The 26,375-nt window shown below is 36.4% G+C and overlaps 1 protein-coding gene and 2 pseudogenes across 11 annotated transcripts; all 3 read right to left on the reverse strand.

The window, feature by feature from the left end:
• Nucleotides 1-1,240: 1,240 nt before the first annotated feature.
• LOC107930655 (calcium-dependent protein kinase 7) lies at nucleotides 1,241-3,657 on the reverse strand. Of its 11 annotated transcripts, none has more exons than XR_001693052.2 (6): nucleotides 3,352-3,657; nucleotides 3,166-3,264; nucleotides 2,538-2,775; nucleotides 2,137-2,334; nucleotides 1,936-2,051; nucleotides 1,241-1,632 (listed from the first exon to the last, which is right to left on the reverse strand). XR_001693052.2 is itself a non-coding variant. In XM_041111253.1 (5 exons), the coding sequence occupies exons 3-5, from the start codon at nucleotides 2,288-2,290 to the stop codon at nucleotides 1,567-1,569; spliced, it is 336 nt and encodes a 111-aa protein (XP_040967187.1). In that variant the 5' UTR covers nucleotides 2,291-2,334; nucleotides 3,166-3,264; nucleotides 3,443-3,652; the 3' UTR covers nucleotides 1,241-1,566. The 11 variants fall into 11 exon arrangements, 7 of the variants coding, with proteins under 7 accessions (XP_040967187.1, XP_040967189.1, XP_040967194.1 ...); XR_005925580.1 differs by having other exon boundaries at nucleotides 2,757-2,775; nucleotides 3,443-3,652; XR_005925581.1 differs by having other exon boundaries at nucleotides 2,757-2,775; nucleotides 3,166-3,228; nucleotides 3,352-3,652.
• Nucleotides 3,658-8,259: 4,602 nt separating this feature from the next.
• LOC107930630 (pre-mRNA-splicing factor SLU7-A-like) lies at nucleotides 8,260-10,911 on the reverse strand (annotated as a pseudogene).
• Nucleotides 10,912-15,240: 4,329 nt separating this feature from the next.
• On the reverse strand, nucleotides 15,241-15,341 carry LOC121206684 (uncharacterized; annotated as a pseudogene).
• Nucleotides 15,342-26,375: the final 11,034 nt, after the last annotated feature.

Genomic DNA, 26,375 nt, shown 5'->3' on the forward strand with positions numbered 1-26,375 from the left:
TTGATAAAGAAATTGGGTGAAAAAATGAATAGATACAAAAGAAAGAAAAAGAATAGATTAAGAAAAAACCAATTTGGAGAAAAGGAGAATGAAGAAGAGTTTAAAGTTGAACTTGAAACATTAAAGACTTGAAAGAATACACAATTAAAGATGGAAATAATTTTTTACTATTAAAATTGATAGTCTTTAATTGAGTTAGAAATTAAAAATTTGAAGTAAATTGATTGATTTGAAAATTAAAATGCATGAGAATTGAGAAAAGCTTGCACCAGAAACAAGGAATGAAAAACATTAACATAAAAAAGAATGGGATTTTAAATTTATTTAAAACCATATTACATTAGTTTTTTTTTTGAACCAGTCAAACCAAAATCAATGGTTTGACCGGTTTGGTCACTATTCTGATTCTAAAAGCATTGTTCATGTAACACCCTCTACCTAACCCGAATCATCAGATTCGAATATCGGATGTTACAACATATAAACACTTAGAAAACATTTTACAACTGATGTATAACCATTTTTAAAACATACTTCTTATTATTTTATTAACTATCTTCAGAACAAAAATTAAATAAAGAAAATATTTAAGAATACAATAGATTTTCAAAGCAGCATAAGACATTACAACTCAAAACTTTACTAAAGACTAACAGTACGTTTGGTTCACTGTAATTGAATAAGACTGTAATTGAATAGAGCTGTAATGGAATAGAGCTGTAATCAGTAATTCAACTGTTTGCTTGAATGGAATGGAATAGAACTGTAATAGTATTCTTGTGTTTGGTTGAATGGAATGATGTTGGAATAGCATAAGGAAAAAAAACTAAAATGACCAGAATACCCTTAACAAAAATTTTTGTAGGTAGATGATTATTGTTATTGTTATTAAATTTTAATAAAATTATTATTAAAATAATTTAATAAAAATAATAAATAATTTAACCATATTTTAACATAATTATTATTAAATATAACTTAATAAAATAATATATAATTTAATAAAATTCTTAATATAATTATTATTATAAAAATTAAAAAATCATAACTATTATTATGTTTTTATCCGTTTTTTGTGTCGTTTGTATATTTTTTCTGCCCTCCCTTAATTATGTGTCATTTGATTAGCATTCATATTGTTACAAGAGAAAGAATGTGAATTGTCGAGATTGTAGGTGAACGTAAATTGCATAGAGTGTGTTTATATTTGTATTTAATAGTGAAAAAAGATTATGAACAATTCCATAAGATATATTCACATAATTTATTACTAATAAATCCCAACCAAAATAACTGAAATTGAAATTCAGCAACAACATGGAGGCCATGATTGTTTTGGTCAAATAGTCATAGCCCAAATACAAAATATAATGAACAAATTCACATGCATGTAGAAAGATCATTAGCTACTGGTCAAATACAAAATATAATGACAGTTTTGGTCAAATAGTCATAGCCCAAATACAAAATACAAAATAATACTAATTATCACCATAGGATCTTTAGCAGCAGAAAGATCATTATCTACTGGACCTTTTTGTTTAGCTAAACTTCTAGAATTTGCAATCAGGCCAGAATGCCTCCTGTGTGTAGGATCTGCTGAAGACCAACCAGAAGGTCTGGTCTCTTCACCTGTGGAAAATCTACCATATCATCATGTTGCTCCAGATAAACCACGGGGCATTATCTAAAAATACTATGTGACTGAATATACATAAATAAAAGAAATAATCAAGTAAAAAATAAACTATTGCAATATATGATCAGACAAAATTAGAAGCAAGAAAAATAGAACATGCTTGACTGACTATCAGCAATTGCACCTACAGTAGGTAAGTTAGAGCTAGTTCCAGCACCAGGGCCCTGGAAAACATTTAAAAATGCAACATACAATCAATAAAAACTAGTCAAAGGTGGTGCAAAGTGGATTATTACCCTTAGAGCTCTCTTCTTCAGCTTGTACATTATAGAAAATTGTTTGACCCTAGCTTTCACAGTCTCACCCAACAGAACGTTGGGTGCTTTCTTGGCATTTTGTAGCCATGGATGTTCTGCATACAATAGTTGGGATTATTTTTCATGCATAGAAAATATATATCAATATAAATAAATCATACAACATTTACAGAAGGTTACCAAGCACTTCCTGTACTGTAAGATGCTGCTTTGGATCAGGATTAAGCATTTTCTTTACAAGGTCCTTTGCATTGTCCGAAACCTTAGGCCATGGGTCCCTCTTAAAGTCAATAGCAGAGCGAATAATTTCTTGTGTCACTTGAATCAACAACATAAATTATTGCTTGTGTATTTGGGAAATAGCATCTCCAATATGCCCTGTAAAAGATGCAGATTAAAAAGAAAAGTGGAAGACTAGTGTTAGAGGGTGGTGAAGTCAATCGGCGTGTTCAACAAGCAGCAAATTGCCCGATGAAAGGACTAAAATCATCACAAAGAAAGTAAATTGGAGATGAAAAATTTCAAAAAACAAAACTCCTTGAGTAAATAAATGAAAAATGATGAATCTTCTTTCATCTCACCTTATTGTCCAGCTAAAGAGCAGCCAAAAAAACCCACAAGATGTCCCCATATCAGAATTAAATAAATAGAAGAAGCAAAGTAACTTAGAGGTTGCATCTCCATTAGTTAGAAGACACACCACAACAGTTAAAGCTACTTTAACAAACCAATTTAAAACCTCATCTATTCCAAAAGTATTAAGATGTTTCCTTGAGACCACATAGCTTAAAAACAAGTACCTGATGCTTATCTGACCACCTGCAAAAAAAAAAAACTACATTTGATTTAAACTAGAACAAAGAGTTAAATGAATGTTACAACTTTATAGAATCTCACAGCTGATAAGCAAAATGGAGCTACATGTTTAAACTCAACAACTGAAACAATTTCTCTGTAAATTCAAGCCACAAAAGTTTCTGCTGATATAATTTTATACAATTCAAACTGTAACTAAAATTCCCAAAGGCCTTGTGGCAAATGCCAAAGCAAGCAGGCCAACCAGATAACTATAGGATCAAAAATGAAATTCAATGATTGTATTTTAAGTAAAAGGATTATTGTAAATTTCAATGATTCAATAAATTAAATTGAACTCCATTTGTATAAACTACATTAGCTGCTATTTCAGATTTATTAACGTTAACTTACCTAAATCTCATACTTGAAACTTGATGTTGTTGTATTGTACAGTCTTTACATTAAACCCAATCGCTCCAAAAAAGAGTTCAAAAAAATGGCGCATCGAAGCTGTTAGTCATTTAGAAAAAACAATGAAGACCCAAAACAAGAATGATAAAGAAGAATTGAGAGAGTAGCCTACAAAGGCAAACCTACTTGGAATTGTAGAGACTACCCCACCCATCTGAAGTCGATCTGTTGGAAGATGATCAAAATAATAATTAAAAAAATGGAATATGACCCTAACCTGAGAAGGCGAAAGCGTCGAGGGCGAAGGCGTTGATAGAGCTTCAGATGTGAGGAAGGGTAAAGTTAGTGAAGAGGCAGGAAGGAAATGGGAAAAAGAAAGAAAAAAAAAAGGTTTCAGACGTGAGGAAGGGAGAAGGGTAAAGTTGAAACTGAGACGTGAGGAATGGCTATTCTATGGGTAGGGTGTTGAATGCTATTTAGTGTGATTAGTGGGAATAGAGGAGGGATTGAAAGAGGCTGTAATAGGCATTACAACCAAACATTGGTTTGGTGGTGGGCCCATTGAATTGGGGCGTAATCTATTCCTATTATACCCAACCAAATATAATGTAATTCTTTATCGCGTAGTATACTAAGCGTCATACTCCTATAGTGCTCTTTGTATACATAATATTGCAACTCGAACTACCACCCTGGCACAATCCTAGCTTGGTCCCTCATGGCGTACTCACTCTTAAAGCGAACAGCATAAACGAACATTTGTAAGTTGACACAAACTTAGTGAGTTTTAACCCAAATTACCTTGAAGCATTTCATGTTGAATTCATCTTAAAGACTTTTGATTTCCTTTCTTTCTTTGGTGGATACTTTCTTAATATTAAGCGTATACATATACTCCAACTTCCATACTTAACCATCCTACACACAATTCACTCATTAAACAGATTCCAAACTTCACCACCTAATACAGATCTTATTTTTTTTTGAAAACAACTACACTTCTCAAAAGGATATCCATACAGAACCTACCTTCAACGGTTTCTCACTCAGTTGGATGTTGAATACCTTCCCCAAGATGGTGTACTCATAGATACTATTCTTAGCAGTTACTTATATTAACTAATCTTTTAAGATGAACTTCATACAGATCCTACATTTGCCAGATTCTCATACTGAATTGGCAACTATCAAATTACCAATCAGATCAGATCACAACTTATTCTGATGGACAAAATCTTCTAAGTCATCCCGTGAAATCCCAGACAACCATGTTACATATATGAGAACGCTCTGATTTGACGGACAACTTTTACTTTAGATAACATTTTTATATACAGCATGAAACACTCAAATTTGGCAGATACCATATAATTTATATTACTTCCTTACATAATGTAAACAAATTCAGATCTGGCAAACTCTTAGACTACTCATATTTACGAATATGCCAAATTACTTGTACTGACAGACTACTATGGTGGATTCACCTTTCAGAAATACTGTTGTGAACTTTTCAGGAAACACCTTTAAGTCATATTCAATTTCATCACAAGGCTATCCAAATAGAGATGTTTTCAAACTTACTCAAATCTCTACCACAAAGTTATCAAGTGAAGAAGTCTCTAAACTTATCCTAATTTTGCCTCAAAGGCAATTATCCAAATCTTACCTCAAGGGCATCATAGAATACGCCACACAAGTATCACAGAATAGGCTAGAAAGGCTTTATAGAATATGCCACAAAGTGTTTACAGAATACGCCACAAAAGCTTTACAAAATGTTATGTGTTTACTGTCTCGGTGGACTATCTCAGAGGGTGTCATGGGTTTCTCCTTCATGGTCTTGTACATATTTTCATACCATGCTCTACTTGTCTGATTTATATATTACCGGAGGCAAAACCATGAGTATTCTCATTATCATATAATGCCATGGATCTCTACCACATGGTCTTACACACATTTTCATAAAATGATCTATCAGCCCGGTTAGCAATGTACTTGCCCTACTGGAAGCATCACAAATGGTTGTGTTACTCACTTAACATGAAATGCACTTACCCAAATTCGTTCACACTTCTGACGAACTCATATTCTTTCATATATGATTTCATAAGCATATATACCACACATCATCTTAATCATGCAGCAAATCATATATATCATTTGTAATTATGCAGAACCTTTATGATAATTCACACACATACATTCACCAACTATCTGAGAAGACATCAATATCTACCATTATAAACTAACATGCAAGAGTCAGGACAAAGACTCACATGATACTCACCTTTACTGTAGCTCGGAGTTCCAAATCCAATTATCCTTCCTGAACCAGCAGCAGCACTAGAAGGTTGAAACATCCATCGATTAACCCAAAAACCTTAACTTCTAGGTTAACGAAAAGGAAAAGAATGTTTAGATCTAAGAAGAACTAGAGGGTGGAATAGAAAGAAGAAAAACCATCCCTATGTTCTCTTTTTACCGTATCTATATACCCAACTTCTCTTAGTAGATCTTAACAAGTGGTCATATTTACTAAAATTATACTTTGTTTTCCATACTAAAAATTTGGGGCAAGTAAAGAAAATCTGATGAAGTTGACGTTTAAAGATAAGCCAATCAAAAAGAGAGTCAAAACAGTCCAATTAACCATCAACTAATCCCATTATGAGAACTAACTATAACAGTGTTCATGCAAATCGGGCTTATTACACCTTGGCGGTGACTTGTGTATAGTGTGGTCTTAAAGACACTTTGCCCCTTACAACTTTCTCATATACTTAGTAGGCACTTTATGTTCAACCAAAACTCTGAGGTGTATCTTTCATTTGCTTACTCTTTCTTGAATTGAATAATACCCCTAAATGAAATCCTTGGATACTTCTACGGGCGAATACTTTATATCCTAACTTTAGTTTGCCAAAAGCTTGTAAAATGACGGACTATGCTACCATAGTGTGCCAAAATAGGTAACCTTTTTCACCTTTTTGTTAAATCAGTCTAATTTGGGATGTGACAGTTCAATTGTTAACCAATACATAAGCACTTTGGGTTCAAGACCTTCGAAGAAAATATCACATTATAGAACATAGGCTAGACAACATTGCGCAAGCTAATAGCTCATTTGTATGGTGTTCCTTTGTATTTGAAGAAATACTATTTGGCAGGTGGGCGATGGTAAACAGTCAAATTTTGGTTAAGTGTTTTGATTTCGGATCTTGGTCCTCTTTGGAATTATAAGTACTCTTCCACAGGAATTAATCAAAATGCTTTGGTTAATGAGATGACAACTTGATATGGGAAATGAGATTGGGGGAATCTCTCTTTATGGCTTGGTTATATTATGTTGCTTCGCATATGTACCTTCGTCCCTTCGAGATTAAATGGGGGCAAAGACATGATAACTTGGAAAAGGACGGTTAGTGGTCAATTTTTAGTTTCTGATGCTTATGTTGCCATTGCAATTCAGAATTGGATGCCATTAATAGTTGTTGGAAAGTTCTTTGGAAGCTTTAATGTCCACAAAAAGTTAAGAGTTTCCTTTGGCTTCTTGTGAAGAACTGACTCTTAACTAATACGAAGAGATGTAACAAGGGAATCGCCATCAATGCCTCTTCTCACCTATGTGGGGAAGTTCAAGAGAGTTCTATTCATGCAATGAGGGGTGGCTCAGGCCTGATACACGCGTGGAAAACCTTGGTGCCTCCTTATCTTCAAGTCAATTTCTTTGCCTCAAATTTGGTGGATTGAGGGATGGCTAATTTGAATATGTCCACTACCTATGTTTCTAGTAATGCCTATTGGAACACTCTCTTTGGAAATGTATGTTGGATGTTCTGGAAGAAGCATAATTCCATGGTGTTTAACGATTATGGTATTGACTCTAGCAATATACTTAGTACTTGCATTAGTTGGACTCAAGACTATAAAGACAATAGACTAAGGGGTGGTTTGAGAATCTTGAATGTTTGAAAACAGTTTGGTTGGAAACCACAACCAATTGCTTAGTACTTTCAATCCTTGCCATCACTTGGTGTTTATTGTTTTGTATTTGTACTTGAACTGCCACAAACCTTGGGTAGTAGGAAATATTGAGGATAGCAAGGTAGGTGATGGTATTGCTTGATTCATGGTGGTGTTAGCTAAAATATGTTTGTGTTGTGCGACAACTTTTTCTAAAGATTATTGTAATCATTTTTTGAATTAGAAATAAGACTTAATAGAATAGGAGACCTTTAAATTATATCTTTTGTTTGAGTTAGTATCTAAATTAGTTTTTGTTCAAATCAAGTATCTAAATTTTGAATTGCGAACCATTTTGAATCGTTATGAAATTGTCAACTATAAATTGGATAAATCGGTAAATGAACCGATTTTTACAATTTTTGTGTCATTTTCTTCTAGCCCAAACTAGAAAAAACCACAACCAAATCCAATCAGCCCTAAAAAATAACACCCAGCCTTTACCCAGATTAAAACCAATATAAAAAGGAACTTAAAATAACCCTAATCTAAGCAGTGTGAAATAAAAAAAAACTGAGCAATCAAAAGCTTTCTCCATACTTTTTAAAGTGATTTAGAAGAAATAAGAAGAATAAAAACAAGATGAACGGAGAAACAATAACAATCTTCATATTTTTATATTTTAAAAGAAATGAAAAAATATGTACATAATGAAACTTTTAAATTCATCATAGATAAATAAAATGGGTGGAAAAAAAAAAGATGAATGAATACAAAAGAAAGAATAAGAATAGATTAAGAAAAAAAAACCAATTTGGAGAAAAGGAAAATGAAGAAGAGTTGAAAGTTGAACTTCAAACTTTAAAGACTCGAAAGAATAAGAATTAAAGATAGAGAGAATTTTTAAGTATTAAAAATTGATAGTCTTTACTTGAGTTAGAAATTGAAATTTTGAAGTAAATTGATTGATTTGAAAATTAAATTGCATAAGAATTGAGAAAGCTTGCACCGGAAACAAGGAATAAAAAGCATTAAGATAAAAAAAAGAATGGGATTTTAAATTTATCTAAAAAAATTATATTAGAGTTTTCTTTTTAATTTTTTAACCGGTCGAAATGGTCGAACTAAAAACCAATGGTTTGATCACAATTCTGATTCTAAAAAAATCAATGGTTTGATCACAATTCTGATTCTAAAAACATTATTGAACTGTTAACCAATACAAAAGCACTCTGGGTTCAAGTCCTTCGAAGCAAATATCACATTATGGAACGGACAGCATTGCGCAGGCTAACAGCTCTGGCGTTCCCTTGCAAGAGTTTGGGAAGATATTTGCAGAAATATTATCTGGCAGGTGGGCGACAGTCAAACAGTCGAACTTTAGTTAGATATTTCTAATGCTTACGTGGCAATTCCCTTAATAATCATGCCAGCACGATCATATTCGACTTGCCTCCTTTGCCCCAAGAGAAGCTCTGCATTGCCATACTTTTCCATTTCCATAATGGTATCCTTAGTCTTTCATTTCACCTTCTCTTTAATGACCTTATAATTCCTAAAGAGGAGTTCAGCTTGGGATGGAGCAGCCTGCATATGAATATCTTGACCTTTATCAAATGCTTCCTATGCATGAATATTGAGCTGCTTGAACTCCAATGCTTGCCCACCCATTCTATATTGATTATCACCCTGCAAGATAACAAATAAACAAGTCAGAATTCATTATTTAATCAACTTTATGGCATATAGATATGAAAGCAATTAAAGGAAAAAATTCTGCACGATACTCACTCCATACAACTCATTAGGATCAGCATCAGGAAGAGGATCTTCATGCATCGATCGAGTTTTGGGATCATAATAAGCAGAATTGACATCAAGATTCAAAAGATATTTCGCTGTCTTCCCAAATACACAAATTCCTAAAAGGAAAAGGCAAATATGAAATAAGAATACTTGTTTTATGTTGCAGGGAAGAAATGTTCTTTAGAAACCAAAATAAGTAAAAATAATACATAAAAAATAAGATACAATTGAGGAAAGGTATAATAAATGTACCTGACAGTTCCCATGCTCCCTCCAGCAGTGGTACGAACACGTTTCGCAAGCTTAGCAAAGTCCATTTGTTTGCTCTCATCAATCTTAGCTTCATCAACCGTTCAGAGCATCATCTTCGTCACTAACCTCTCCTCCCTATCCCTCATTTTTACTATTTTTCTCCTCCAACTTTTTCAGCTGCTGTTTTTTCAGATACTTCCTTCTAGCCTCAACCCTTGCCTCATACCTTTCAATTACGCGAGCATCTGTAGATGCATCATAACGATTCCATGTATCACACTTGCCATCATAATCCTGCTCGAAAGTCTCTATCTTCTCATCGGGTGCAATGCGCATGTTCGTCCATTTTGCAAGCTTTTTACGAGGCCTCTCTATGCATGATTTTGCATCATGTGTCATGGCTCCACAGCTACAACAAACAATAAAAAGGGAATAAAAAATTATGAATTGTGGCATGATAAGAGTTTAAAGCACAAAGGACACAAACTCGTTTCACCATCTAAACTAAAACTATTTAATCCCATATAACAAGTATAGAGTGCATAAGCTACAGAACGTTCAACTCGATCAATTAATAAGTATCTTCCATGATTCATACCATTGTGTTTGAAAGAAAACATGAATTTCATTAGCCAACATAACCCAGCTATTGTCTGATGTGGCAGCAAAAAGTTCTATCATTGGAATCTATCCCTATATGGTTAGCTACAAAAATGCCTAAATGACTTCTATCTCAATATGTCAACAAATAGGCTCGTCACTTATTAGAGAGGAATGCCATTACTAGTACAACTAAACATCTATTGCATCACTTCCGAATAAATAGTTAGATACGGAACATATAAAAAAAGGAATTACAACCTTATTCTTGTTTGCTAAACAGAAAATTTCAAAGAAACAGCAAGAGGAAGTACATTAGCTTTAAGTCATATTGCACGACATTTTAACCTACAATTTTAGCTTCACATTAACCAAGAATCCATCTTATTAACCAGAATTTTAATCCCCTTTTCTACCCCCGAAATGATTATATCAACCAGTGCGATCTAAAATCTAAAAAACCCATTAAAACACGAAACAAGGCATTCATAGACACACCAACAAGTAGGGTGCACAATAATAGATAAAAGAAAAAGAGGTTCGCTTACTTCTCGCAGGCTCCTTTCGATATTTTTCAGCTTGAAATATCTTCGCGCCTCTATCGTACCAAGATTTGGTATAATTAGGATCGGATCTCCACTTCCGTTGATGCTTCAAACTAGGTCTTTCAGCGTTAAAATACCATGGTGCTGATGATATATACTGAGGAATATGAGGGTTAATTTCTTTTCCATCCTCGTCAAACTCAGCCGGCGCAAGCCCCCCTTTCGAGCTTCCTCTAATTCCAGCTATTTCCGGTGATCCTCCCTTGATTTAAAAGCCACTGAAATTCCAAAACAATTACAGATAAAATTTAAAAATCTCTCTTCCGGCATCGAAAGAAATCGGAAGGAAGAAATTGGGGGAAAAGGAATAGAGAACGTACCTGATGCAATAGCCATGTTGAATCAATAAAATAAAATTAGGGTTTTGAAGATGAAATTTCACAAATTGATAGAAGAATATGTAAATACGGAATCGAAGAACCCTAATGAAGTCTATTGCGTTGCGGATTTTGCTAGTTTTTCCTTTTGATGTGGGTTGATTCTAAGATTGAAATTTAACACATGAGCAGTCCGGTTAGATGGATAAATAATAATAATTTCATCCAAATGATTATTACTTTCTAAGTTTTTTTAGTTTTTTTAATTAATAACTTTTTATTTATAATATTAAATAATAAATATGTAATTATATAATAAATATTTGAAATTAATAAGTTATTTATTTATATAAATAAATTAATAATTACATAATAAAAATATTTTTTATATTTATTCTTATGTTAAATATATTTTATTTTTTAAAAACATCAATTAATTTTTTATATTTTTCTTTATATATAATAGCTATATATATTAATATTTATTTTCTCCACTTATATTGTAGTTATAGTGATTTCTAATATTATAAAATAAAATAATTATTTTAAATATAATTATTATGTTTATATGTAAAATATTTCAAATATCATTGTTTTTTCATCTAATTTGTGGGTATAATATTTCAAATATTCAGCTGACAAGAAGACCTCCATTTCAATACTGACAATGATATCGCGATATCCAGAGTTGGATATCGCAATATCATTGTCTGGATATCGCAATATCATTGTCTGGATATCGCAATATCATTGTCATCAAGGGACAAAAAATGACAGCATAGGCAATGTTTGTCCAATCGAAACACCAACCAGGAGAGGTCCGATCAAGGGCATTTTGGTCAGAATTTGCTACTAAATCAACCAAAATTGGTTGAGGAAAGAGGAGGCCACACATACGATAGTTTGTGCTTTAGTTTTCTTAAGTTTTCTCTTGTTCTTTTCCAGGGCTAAATCATCAATTTCTAATTCTTTTGACTCAAAATATAGTTTTTCAGCAGGTACATCGTCAACGATAAAAGCAAGTCCAATAATATTTGTCACAAATTCATTAGTAGAAGATGGATTAATATCAATTTCAGAAACATGATTTTCAATAAGATTCTCAATAAGAGTAGAATCGGATATAACTTGTTGAATTGTAGCTTAAATTAGGGAAACTATTTTCTCTTTTAGCATTGGTTCATGTTCAACAACAAAGGGATTGCAAAGATTTCAACAATCTCAGTAGCAATCATTTTGATTTTTAAAAAAAAAAAGGCTTGTCTTTTGGATTAGGGCTTGACTTCTCATGATTATCTAGTTCGACAACAAGCACATCGGTATCCTCAACCATAGTTATAGCCTGAGCAGTGACACCTTATATCCGACTCAATTGTTGAATCCGAATATAAAATGTCACATTTTGTTGTCAAAGCAACTGACATTTCCTTTTTTTTTTGAAAAGGAAACATAGTGGTAAAATTAATTTATAAAAATTTCAGCAGTATTTCTACCTATTTTACTTAAAACCTCCTACAAAAAAAATTTAGATTTCACAATATAATCACATTCAATTCATCTCCCAAATCAATCGCCCATACTTCGATTTCTCAAAACATACCAATAAACTAGATTTCTACGCTTTACTATTTCATCCAAAACATTAGTTATAAAGTACTAGCAAAGAAAACATAATGAAAATATTTAAATTCAGTTTACGACATAATATTATATATATATATATACAAGCTTAGGTACATGCCATTTACATTAACTATAAAGTAAACTCTTCACCAACATTGTTTGAGCTGAACTTCGGTTCTTCGGATGCTGCTGGAATGATCTAGCGAATCTAACCACCTGCGCACAGAAAAATAGACAAACCGTATGCTGAGCAATTTTTATGCTTAGTGATACTAATATCATATAAATCATTACATAAATATTGAACACAAAGTAATTGATAGAAATAAACTAAAAGATGATTATAAATATCATTAATAACATCACAATAAAAGAAAATTCTAATATTAATAAACTTTAATATTTTGATATTGACAAATTAAGTAAAGAAAATAAGCTTTTTAATTAAATTCAAAATAGTGTAATTAATTTAATTTGCACAATATGGAAATTCAAATAAATTCAAGTTTTGTTTTTGCTTACCTTTTAATTTAGATCTCATACTAAAGTTTAGACTTATAACTAGATAAACGAATTCGTCACCTCGAGTTGTTAGGCAATGATGGCTATCAAAGTAGTCCACGACCCTCTGGTAATTGAGGCTGCCTACGATCCTCTGGGAATTGGGGCTAATAATAATAAAATCTGACCAATTTGGTCTTTCCTCCTTCGACCCTCTAGGAATTAGACAGTTCTAAATCCTCAAATATAAAGACTCTATGGCATGCCAATTATATCTGATTTACTCTAACATAGTGTAACGGGGTAAAAATCAAGTTCCCTGATCTGTTTCAATTCAATTCCATTTTCATATCATTCTCATTTCAATTTCATTTCATGTTCAAATCATATATCCCTAATAAACCATTAATGTAACATGTTTTAATCCTATGCTTGGCATGTTTTTGGGTGATTTATTACATAAATTAGTGAATTCGGTGCTCTTAATCCTTTAATTTTATGTTTTATACTTAGAAGAGCATGGGGGAACATAAGAAGCAGAAAATGGGCCAAAAATGGACAAAACGGCTGATTTAAATATCCACATGGCCAAGACCATTTCCACACGGGCTGAGCACACGCTCGTGTGAGCCACACGGGCTAGCCACACACCCATGTGGCAGCCCGTGTTGATATCGCTCCCTATTTCCCAAATACGCAGAAAAATCCAATTTTTAGGGTTTTTGAGCATTCTAAAATCTATATAACACTAGAAGTAGACCTAAGGGGGACACACAGAGTAGAAAGCAGAAATTACTCGAAGGAAGCCGTTGGAATCATCTCGGACGCAGATCCACTTCAAGATTGAATATCTCCATTCAAATTTCTCTCTAAGTTTATTTGGGTTTTTTATGTCTTGTTAATTTTCTAAAATTTAGATGTTTTCCTTTTACATTATGAGCTAAACTCCCTCAATACCTAGGGAGGATGAAACCTACAATGGATCTTATTACTTAATTATCTGAATTACTTGATAAATACTTGTTCTTGTTCTTAATTATGTGTTCTTAATCCTTGCCTTAATATTTTCAAGATATTAATCCAAGTTTAATTTGCTTATTCAGTGGAGCAAAAGTCCTTGTTTAAGAGTAGATCTAGCATAATTAAGCGGAGTTGCATGCAATCCTAGAAATAGGACAATATAAATCTGCCGGATTAGAGTCAAATCTAATAGGGGAATCCATAAATTGAGTTTATGCGACGATAAGGGTTTTAATTAGAAAGAGATTTCAATTAATCAACCTAGAGTCAGTTGTTCTTAGTCTCGAAAGAGATATTAACATAATTTAGGGATTTCTACGGATCAAGACAAGTGAATAAATCGTTTGATTCAGAATCAGAATAATAAGTGATGTCTAGGTGGATTCTTTCCTGGGTATTGTCCTATTCATAAGTTTTCTTCAAGTATTTTTTCCAATTTGCTCTTTGTCGTGTTCATAGTTAATTAGTTGAGTTAAAATTAGATTAAAACAAATCCCTTTAATTATAGGCTAAATAATAGAAAGATAATTATTACTAGTACTTTTAGTCCTCATGGATACGATATTCCGAACTCACCATAGCTATACTACTAATCGATAGGTGCGCTTGTCTTAGTTGAAATATTAGTTAGTTTCATGACCCATCAAGTTTTTGGCGCCGTTGCCGAGGACTAAAATATTAGGAACACTTAATTTTTATTAATTTAGTCATTTTTTATTTTATTGCATTTTATTTTTGTTTTAGTTTTATTTTTTTAAATACTAATTTTTCTTTTATTTGCTTTTGGCAGGTTTTTTTTAGTTTATGACTAGAAGAAATCCGTCAGGACCTCTATTATTTGATAGTGAAAATGAAAGCACAACTCATAGAAATCGTAGAGAAATAAGGCGGAGTCTACAGTAGATAGAGGAAGAGCACAAGGATGATACCAATAATACTGAGGAGATGGCTGAAAATTGAAATAATCCATTACCTCCTGTGGTTGTTGTGAATCCTGTAAATCAGAATCCTGCTCCTCGTATTATGTACGACTATGCCAAGCCTAATTTAGCAGGGGCTGAATCGAGTATTGTAAGACCTGCTATTGCTGCAAATAACTTCAAACTAAAGCCGAACACCATTCAGATGATCTAACAATTTATTCAATTTGATGGTTTGCAAGATGAGGATCCAAATACTCATTTGGCTAACTTTCTGGAGTACTGTGATACTTTCAAAATTAATGGCTTTCTGATGATGCCATTTGCCTTCAGTTATTTCCCTTCTCATTGAGGAATAAAGCTAAACAGTGGTTGAACTCTCTACCACAAGGGTCCATCACTACATGGGAGCAAATGACCGAAAAGTTTCTGTTGAAATACTTTCCGTCGGCAAAGATGGCAAAGTTGAGGAATTATATCTCGTCCTTTGTACAAATGGACTGAAAAACCCTATACGATGCATGGGAGAGGTATAAGGATTTATTGAGAGGGTGCCTTCACATGGATTACCCTTATGGTTACAATTTTAGACTTTCTACAATGGTTTGAACCCCTCAACTAGACAACTGATTGATGCAGTTGCTGGTGGTACCCTAAATAATAAAACACCTGAGAAGGCTTATGAGTTTATTGAAGAGATGTCACTGAATAATTATAAGTGGCAAGTCATGAGGACAAAGTCGACAAAAGTCGCTGATGTTTTTAACCTCAACACGATCACCATGTTATCAAACTAGGTAGAGCTCTTAAATAAAACGATTGATGGTTCATGTGTTTCTAGGCAGGTACATTTGGTGATGCAGTGTGACACAAGTGGAGGAGGAATGAATAATCCAGAATGCCTAGCCTACGACCCTAGCACTACGAATAAACAAGTCAACTATATGGGTAACAATTCTAGACCTCAGAATAACCCCTATAGTAATACTTACAATCTAGGTTGGAGGAACTATCCCAACTTCTCTTGGGGTGGTCAAGGTAATCAAAGATTGCAACCTCTTCCAGGTTTTCAACAACCGCCTTACCAGCAGGAGAAGAAGCCGAACCTTGAGAAGATGCTAACGAAATTCATCTCGGTGTCAGAAATACGTTTCCAAAACACCGAAACAATACTTAAAAATCAACAAGCGTCGATTCAAGGGCTCTAGAATCAAATAAGTCAGCTTACTAAGCTGATATCAGAAAGACCACAAGGTAGCTTGCCTAGCAACACCGAGACTAACCCAAGAGAGTAGCTCCATACGATTACTGTTCGATATGAAGAAGGGTTAGTTGAGTCCAAACCAGAACCAAGAGAAGAAAGCGTGGTAAGTAAAGATAAGGTGGATGAAAACCAGAGTAAACAAAAACCGGTAAGTAAAGTATACACCTAATGTGCCATACCTCAACGCGACAAAGAAAGACCTCAGAGATAAACAATTCGGCAAATTTCTTAACCTTTTGAAAAATTTGAATATTAACTTACCATTTATTAAAGCTCTTTCACAGATGCCCAACTCAGTAAAATTTTTAAAAGAGCTTTTGAAAAATAAACGTAAGTTAGATGATTCGTCGCACATGGAGTTGAATGCAGTTTGCTCGGCTATTTTGCAGAATAAACTACCCAGTAAATTAAAAGATCCAGGGAGTTTTACTATTCCTTGTTTAATTGGTAGTTTAGATGTTAATAATGCTTTGGCTGACTTAGGGGCAAGCATTAACGTCATGCCCTATAAAATGTTTAAGCAACTAGGTTTTAGTAAACCCAAACAAACTAGGATGAGTATTCAATTAGCGGATAAAACTATTAGATTTCCTAGGGGTATAATTGAAGATGTGCTTGTAAAGATTGATAAATTTATATTCCCAGTTGACGTTGTTATTTTAGACATGGATAAGGATGGTGACGTACCTTTAATTTTAGGATGCCCCTTTTTAGCAACTGCTAGAACTATCATTGATGTTGGTACAGTTGAACTCACACTACGTCTAGATGATAATACGATCACGCTCCAAGCTCGTGATTCGGTTAAGGCATCAAGTTATAAAGATAATTTTATAAATCATGTTAATAAGACTAATCATGTGGTTCAACCTTCTTTGTAGGAAACACTTTCGAGAAGCACAAATGAGCCACGTTCTAGTTCATGTGCCAACAATGGAACCATCCATGAAAGACGAATGCTACAGATAGATGAACTAGACAAATGACGGACTTATGTCAATGAGGAACAGAAGCAACACCATGTCGAGCTTAACGATAGAACCAATCAATTTAAGGTTGGGGACCAGGTACTGTTAAATGAAATGGATCCCCGAATTGTTACTTCAAAGCCTAACTCAAACGGAGCAACTCCTTTTATGGTACTAAATGTTTTCCCATAAGGTATGGTCGAGGTAACTCATTCTAAATTTGGTACTTTTAAGGTAAATAGTACTCGACTTAAACCTTATCTTGATGCTAGAACTGATAACAGGAGAGAGGAGTTTCAACTCCTCAAACCATCGTGACTGTACGAATACGAGGTAAGTCGAGCTTAGACTTTAAATGAGCGCTTCTCAGGAGGCAGCCCGAGCACTAACATTGCTAATTTCCTCATTTTTTATTTCATATTATTTCTTTAAAAATTAACTAAACATTAAAATGCAGGTTTTTAACCCACACGGCCTAGACACATGGGCGTGTCCTAGGCTGTGTGACTTAACATGGGCGCAATAATAGGTTAAACGGTCGTGTAATAGGGCTGTGTATCCCACACGGCCACAGCACACGGGTGTGTCCTCGGCCTGAAGCTTAAAATCCCAAAAATCGACAGAGACACGGGCTAAAAGAGAAAATACAAGCATGCGACACGGCCGTGTACGGGCCTGTCCTAGGCCGTGTGAAAACTGGAGTTAAATTTTCAATTTTTAAACAAGTCAGAAAGCTACACGGGCGAGGCACAGGGTCGTGTGTTCAAACACACGGGTGTGTAGGAGGCTACACAAGCGTGAGAGAAGCGAATGACATTGCACACGGTCGTGGACACACGGCCGTGGACACACGGGTGCATCCAAGGCCGTGTGATGACTGGGGCAGAAATTTTAAATGTACACGGGCTAGAACTAGACTACATGGGCGTATGACACAATCGTGCTGCCCAACACGGGGCTAAACACGACCCTGTCAGTCTTTAAAAGAAAACCCTAATTCTATTTTCATTTTTTTGTCTTCTTTTCAAAATCCCCAACCCTAGCTGCCGATTTGCCCCCACCCCTCATCCCAACCACCATTCACCTCCCCAGCCCTGCGCCATTGTACTCGACCATCACCCCACTCCTTCCCCTCCTCCTTACACGCCTCTCCAGCCCCGACCAGCCACGTTCAACCACCATTCGCACCCTCACCACCTCAACCCCCCACAAACCAGGCCAACCCTGCCCCAGCCCGATCGCACCTCCTCTGACCACAGGTCGCGTGCCACTCCGAGTGTGACAGCCCTAAATTGACCCTAGTCAGAGAGTGGTTTCGGGACCACGAAACCGAGTCTTATAAATTATTAAAGGTTATATTCTGTGTTTATGATGTGCGTAAATGCTTGTGTGATAGTTCCATACTTTAATTTAGTCAGTGTATGTGAAATTTATTAGTAGGGGCTTATGTGAGACAATTTAGAAATATGCTAGGCAAGTGTTCAAGTGGCCTATTAATATATGTGGGAAAGTGATTGTCCTTGCATGTCAAATTAGCCAACTTAAAGCATAGTGGCCGGCCATGCTATGGGTGGAAACATGTCACAAACATGTTAGGTTAGTGATGTATGTTAGGAAAAATAAAATAATGAGCATGGTAATTAAATAATGAAAGGGAGGAGTGATGAAAAAAAAATGGTCTCATCCATGCCCCCCCTTTGCCGTGAATGGAAGAAAGAAAACAAAAAAAAATGTGTGTTCATCCTTCAACATCTTTGACCGAAATTCAAAAGGAAAGAAAGGAGGAAATGTTGAAGAGGTTCGGCCATGCATGTAACTAGGCTAAGGTATGTTTGAGGTTGCTCCATGAGATTCATGTATATTTTAGTAGTTAGCTTGAGTTCTAACTAGCCCATGGTTCAAATCTTTACTATGCCATGGAGATGATATTCGGCTAAGGTGGATTTGTGTTGATATCATTTGCATGCTAAAAGTGAAGCTTTGTAATGGTGCATGTGATGGTGGATTGATGATTCTTGAATCTTCTTTTTAGCATTTTTGAGTGAGACATTAAGTTCTTTGTTTAACCATGACCAAAAATTGAAATGGTATGGTGTTGTGATGCATTCGGCCATGGTAAGAAGTAGAAGGGAAAATATGGTTGTTGTTAGATGAAGTAGAGTCTAACAAATAAGCACATATGTGCATTAGTTGCTAGATGGAGAAGAATCGGCTAGCAAGTTGTGTGCTAAGGCCGAATATAATTTTTGTATATTAATGAGTAATGTATGTGTTGAATTGATGGAAAGGGAGAGGATGATTTACTAGTGTATATATGTGTATGGGCCAAGTTTTGAACTTGAAACAAAATGGTGTTTAGTCAATACAAGTGACCATACTTGTAGAATGTATTGAGTGTTGCAATCGGCCTCAACATAAACATGTATGTTCGGCCACATGAATGAGTACATAAGTTGATGTGTATGTTCGGCCATAGGTAAGCATATTGATGGCTTTCTCTTGACTTAGAAAATTCGGCTAAGGGGAATATTAGCTAATATGTTGGATTCGATTCGTGATTTCGTACATATGTGACTCTAATGTCTAATGTATATATGGACTAAGTACCTTGAGGTTCTCTTTTGATGTTCAAATGAATTGTGTTAAACTGCTTAATGTGATTAAAAATGCGCATGACCATTGTGTATTTGAGCTAAAGGGTGGCCATATGACCTATTAAACTCCTTGTCATATTCGGCCATAAGCTAGCATAATGAGACTTTAATAAGTTAAATTTGTTTGAATTAGCTCAAGAGCTTAGAGGACCACAGTTGGATAAGGGGAAGGAAAAAGTTATCGAATAGCCGCCGAAATCGTTCGACCACATCCGAGGTAAGTTTTCGAGTAATGGAACTCAGATTATGATTTGATTAGATCATGTTTTAAGCAAATCAAAATCATGCTCTTTGTATGTGGCTATTGAGCCGAAATTTCAAGTGTGATAAGTGTCTTGTGTTTGAGCTTTGGTAATGAAAATGAAATACGGATGTGTCATGATCTATTGATAAATGTACATGGTTATTCGAATGATGTCCGGGCTAAGTCCCGAAGGCTTTGTGCTAAGTGACTATATCCGGACTAAGATCCGAAGGCATTTGTGCGAGTTACTAATTCCGGGCTAAGCCCGAAGGCATTGGTGCGAGTCACTAAATCTGGGTTAAGTCCCGAAGGTATTTGTACGAGTTACTATAACCGGGCTATGTCCCGAAGGCATTTGAACGAGTAGCTATATCCGGTTAAATTCCGAAGGTACGTGATTCGGGAACGAGCGATCTTGCTGTAAAAATTTCAGTTAATACGCTTGTAAAATCCCAACAATGAGGTATGTTTCGTATGTGCATTGGAATAGTTGATTCCCTTCGAATAATATTCGTTCAGTCGAGTAATGAGCTTCCGGTATTTGGCTAAGATGATCCCTTATGTATGAATATAGGGGTTGGAATGTGAAGTAGGAATGATTTGAGAAAATGTATATATGGAATTATCCGTTTAGTTATATGAATGCTATACTTCTGATGTGCTTAAATTCTTTGCTCAAAACTTACTAAGCATTTAATGCTTACTCCGTTTCTTTGATTCTCTGCTTTATAGATTTTGGTTCTTCAGCTATCGGACTCGGGATTTTGAAGTCGAAGTCGCCCACACTATCAAAGCTCCTTTTGGTATACTTTTGGTTGAACTTTGAAATGGCATGTATAGGACTACCCTTTTGTTGTTGGTCATGAACCCTTCGGTTTTGTGTAAATTTGGATAGCCATGCAAAAATGGCTTAAATATACTTTGATCATAGCATTATAATCGTTTTGTATGTTGTCCGTCGAGAGGTATGGAAATGTTGGTAACGGTTAGCCATGGGAATGGTTATTCATGATCACTTTTGGTATATGTATGACAAACTCTAGTTGATTCATGGAGGATCATGAAATAGGTAAAGTTTACCTTAAAAAAATAGATGCTGGCAGCAGCAGTGATGTGGATGTGAAAAATCACTAAAAATAGTAGGAATGGAGTTAAATAAGTGAATTTAGTGTGTGAACCCCTCGTGTCTGACTCCGGCAACGGTCTCGGGTACGGGGTGTTACAATTTTATTGGTATCAGAGCTACGATTTTGTCGATTCTAGGACTACCGTAATACGTTTGGGTCTAGCTATACATGCCATTTCGTGATTAGTTGATAGTGTGGTGATTTTTGACAATTAAAAATGTGTTTATTATAGTAATGGATCCCGATCCCGACCGAGCGGTAGCTGATGATCTTGAGAGTGTAGCGCCTGCTCCCGCACAAGGGACAGCGCCGGCGGACTCTCAACCTAATACTAGTAATCCGAACGATGAAGCTAGACAAGCTTTCTATAGCGTGATGAATGATTGGTTCAACCAATACATTCGAACTAATACGGCTGTTCCACAACCTCCATTCCCGACAAATACCACCCCCGCACCTACAATACCTCCGGTAACTGACCAAATAAGGTCAAATAAGCCCCCAGTTGACAGAATCTGAAAACACGGGGCTACTGAATTTAAAGCTACGGACAGCGATGATGCCGAGCAAGCTGAATTTTGGTTGGACAACACTATCCGGGTACTCGATGAGCTATCTTGCACACCCGATGAGTGCCTAAAGTGTACCATCTCCTTGCTACGTGATTCTGCCTACTATTGGTGGAATACGTTGACTTCTGTTGTGCCTAGAGAGCAAGTAACTTGGGAGTTTTTCCAAACCAAGTTTCGGAAAAAGTATATCAGTCAGAGGTTTATGGATCAAAAACGGAAGGAATTTCTTGAACTTAAACAAGGTTCCATGTCGGTTACCGACTATGAACGAAAATTTGTAAGGCTTAGCCGGTACACACGAGAATGCATTTCCTCAGAAGCCGTAATGTGTAAACGTTTCGAGGATGGATTGAATGATGATATAAAGCTGTATGTTGGCATATTGGAAATCTGAGAATTTGTGGTACTTATCGAGCGAGCTTGCAAAGCCGAGGAGCTCAGTATGGAGAAAAGAAAAGCTGATATGAGAGCAAAGGAGTTTCGTAAGAGGTCTTCGGGGAGGCCCTTTCAACAGTCATCGAAGAAGTTTAGAGATGATTTGGGCCGATCTAGAGACACATTGGGTTTTTCTAGACGAGACCGTGATCGACCCCCTGTGAGTACACGAGTCACTTCGGTCGCCAGTGTTGGAAATGATCGTCGAGACAGAACGGAGTGTCGGTATTGCGGTAAATGGCACTCGGGGAGCTGTAGATTCCATGACCGCTCTTGTTACAAGTGCAGGTCAGCCGACCACTTTATCAAAGATTGCCCGAGGTTGTCTGAACAGAATGCAAATCAGAGTGGGAAACCGGGTGCTACCATTGCTCGGGGTAGACCATCTAGAAATACGGGCAATGCTAGTGGTGGTCAGAGAGGATCTAGAGATGCTGCGACCAGATCTGAGGCTCGTGCTCCTGCTAGGGCTTATGCTATTCGCGCACGCGAGGATGCTTCCTCGCCAGATGTTATTACCGGTACTTTTACTCTCTTTGATACTAATGTGATTGCTTTGATTGACCCTGGTTCTACCCATTCTTATATATGTGAAACCTTAGCATCCAGTAAGACTTTACCTATTGAGTCTACTGAGTTCGTAATTCGAGTGTCAAATCCCTTGGGTCGTTACGTGCTTGTCGACAAAGTGTGTAAGAAATGTCCCCTAGTAATTCGAGGTTCCTGTTTTCCGGCGGACTTGATGCTTTTGCCGTTTGATGAATTTGATGTTATCCTCGGTTTAGATTGGTTGACTGTGCATGATGCGGTTGTGAATTGCAAAAGCAAGACTATTGATTTGAGGTGCGCAAATAATGAGATAATCCGAGTTGAGTCTACGGGCTTAAAGGGGTTGCCAGTTGTAATATCATCAATGATGGCTCAGAAATATGTAAGAAAGGGGTGCGAAGCATACCTTGCGTATGTACTTGATGACAAAGAGTTAGAAAGGAAACCCGAATCTGTGCCGGTGGTTTGTCAATACCCGGATGTTTTTCCTGAAGAATTACCGGGTTTACCACCTGTTCAGGAGGTAGAGTTTGGTATTGAGCTTGTGCCTGGGACTACGCCGATTTCGATAGCTCCGTATCGTATGGCACCAACCGAGTTAAAAGAGTTGAAAGCTCAGTTGCAAGAATTGACGGATAGAGGTTTCGCTCGACCAAGTTTCTCACCTTGGGGTGCACCAGTATTGTTTGTGAAAAAGAAGGACGGAACCATGAGGTTGTGCATCGACTATCGTCAGCTGAATAAAGTGACAATAAAGAATAAATATCCATTACCGCGTATTGATGATTTGTTTAATCAACTAAAGGGAGCCTCAGTGTTTTCAAAGATAGATTTGAGATCGGGTTATTACCAGTTGCGAATTCGAGATTCGGTTATACCCAAAACTGCTTTCAGAACGAGATACGGTCACTACGAATTCTTAGTGATGCCGTTTGGGCTCTCTAATGCCCCTGCGGTCTTTATGGATTTGATGAATCGGATCTTTAGACCGTATTTGGATCGGTTTGTAGTTGTGTTTATCGATGATATTTTGGTCTATTCGAGAAATGAAACCGATCATGCTGAACACCTGGGATTAGTGTTGCAAATTTTACGGGATAAGCAGTTATATGCTAAGTTCAGTAAGTGTGAGTTCTGGTTAAGAGAGGTTAGCTTTTTGGGCCATGTGGTATCCGCATCGGGTATTCGAGTTGACCCGAACAAGATTTCGGCCATACTTAATTGGAAGCCTCCGAGAGATAATACTGAGGTTCAGAGCTTTTTGGGACTTGCCGGTTACTACCGACGGTTCGTAAAAGGTTTCTCGATGATAGCCACACCCATGACGAAGCTACTTCAAAAAGATGTTAAGTTCGAATGGACGGAAAAATGTCAGAAAAGTTTTGATCAACTCAAAACTTATTTGACTGAAGCTCCAATTCTAGTACAGCCCGAATCAGGCAAAGAGTTTGTCATTTATAGTGATACCTCCCTACTTGGGTTGGGTTGCGTATTGATGCAAGAAGGTCGAGTTGTGGCCTATGCGTTGAGACAACTGAAGCCACATGAGAAAAATTATCCGACCCATGATCTCGAACTAGCTACCATCGTATTCGCTTTGAAAATATGGCGACACTACTTATTTGGGGAGAAGTGCCATGTATATTCGGATCACAAAAGTCTCAAATATTTGATGACTCAAAGAGACTTGAATCTGTGACAAAGACGTTGGCTCGAGTTGTTAAAAGATTATGAGCTTGTCATTGACTATCACCCGGGAAAGGCTAATGTGGTTGCGGATGCCTTAAGTCGTAAATCACTGTTTGCTTTACGAGCGATGAATGTACACTTGTCCGTTCTATCCGACAATGTGTTAGTGGCAGAATTAAAGGCCAAACCATTGTTGATTCATCAAATTCGTGAAGCTCAGAAAGTTGATGATGAATTGGTTGCAAAATGGGCTGAATGTGTTCTGAATGTGGAATCAGAGTTTCAAATTGATGATGACGATTGTTTGAGGTTCAGAAATCAGTTGTGTGTTCCAAGAAATTCAGAACTCATTTCGATGATTCTGAACGAAGCTCATTGTAGCCGAATGTCAATTCACCCGTGGAGTACGAAAATGTACCACGACCTAAGACGTCAGTTTTGGTGGCATGGTATGAAACGAGACATTTCCGATTTTGTCTCGAAGTGCTTAGTATGTCAACAAGTGAAGGCGGAACATCAAGTGCCTACGGGTTTACTCCAGCCGATCATGATACCTGAATGGAAATGGGATCGAGTCACGATGGATTTTGTATCTGGGTTGCCAGTATCGGCAAGTAAGAAAGATGCGATTTGGGTTGTTGTGGATAGATTGACTAAGTCGGCTCACTTTATCCCCGTACGCACGGATTTTTCATTGGATAAACTAGCTGAATTGTATGTTTCTCAGATTGTGAGATTACACGGGGTACCGATTTCTATTGTGTCGGATAGAGATCCGAGGTTCACCTCGCGATTTTGGAAGAAATTTCAAGAAGCTTTGGGTACCAAGCTGCATTTTAGCACCGCTTTTCATCCACAAACCGATGGTCAATCCGAGCAGATAATTCAGATACTTGAGGATATGTTGAGATGTTGTATCCTCGAGTTTAGTGGTTCGTGGGAGCGGTATTTACCTTTGATTGAATTCGCTTACAACAATAGTTTTCAATCAAGTATTAAGATGGCACCTTACGAGGCTTTGTACGGGCGTAAATGCCGTACGCCATTGTTTTGGACCGAGCTCGGTGAAAGCAAAATTTTCGGAGTGGATTTGATTAAAGATGCTGAACAGAAAGTAAAAATAATTCGTGAAAGTTTGAAGGCAGCATCAGATCGTCAGAAGTCGTACGCGGATTTAAAACGAAGAGATATTGAGTATCAGGTGGGAGACAAAGTATTTCTTAAGGTATCGCCTTGGAAGAAGATACTCAGATTTGGCCGTAAGGGCAAATTGAGTCCAAGATTCATTGGGCTGTATGAGATCTCCGAACGAGTTGGCCCAGTTGCATATAGGTTGCTTTTACCCCCTGAACTCGAAAGGATCCACAACGTTTTTCATGTTTCGATGCTTCGACGTTACAGATCCGATCCTTCGTATGTAATAAACCCCTCCGAGGTCGAAATTCAAGCCGATATGAGTTATGAAGAAGAACCGATTCGTATCCTAGCTCGTGAAGTGAAAGAGTTGCGAAACAAAAGGGTTCCGTTAGTAAAGGTGTTATGGCTCAAACATGGAGTCGAAGAAGCCACTTGGGAAACCGAGAACTCTATGAGAGAACGATACCCAAACCTATTTACCTGTAAGATTTTCGGAGATGAAAATTTCTTAAGTGGGGGAAAGTTGTGACAGCCCTAAATTGACCCTAGTCGGAGAGTGGTTTCGGGACCACGAAACCGAGTCTTATAAATAATTAAAGATTATATTCTGTGTTTATGATGTGCGTAAATGCTTGTGTGATAGTTCCATACTTTAATTTGGTCAGTGTATGTGAAATTTATTAGTAGGGACTTATGTGAGACAATTTAGAAATATGCTAGGCAAGTGTTCAAGTGGCCTATTAATATATGTGGGAAAGTGATTGTCCTTGCATGTCAAATTAGCCAAATTAAAGCATAGTGGCCGGCCATGCTATGGGTGGAAACATGTCACAAATATGTTAGGTTAGTGATGTATGTTAGGAAAAATAAAAAAATGAGCATGGTAATTAAATAATGAAAGGGAGGAGTGATGAAAAAAAAATGGTCTCATCCATGCCCCCCCTTTGCCGTGAATGGA

The sequence above is a fragment of the Gossypium hirsutum genome, chromosome A01, assembly GCF_007990345.1.
Source record: "Gossypium hirsutum isolate 1008001.06 chromosome A01, Gossypium_hirsutum_v2.1, whole genome shotgun sequence".
In the NCBI taxonomy this organism is placed as follows: Eukaryota; Viridiplantae; Streptophyta; class Magnoliopsida; order Malvales; family Malvaceae; genus Gossypium; species Gossypium hirsutum.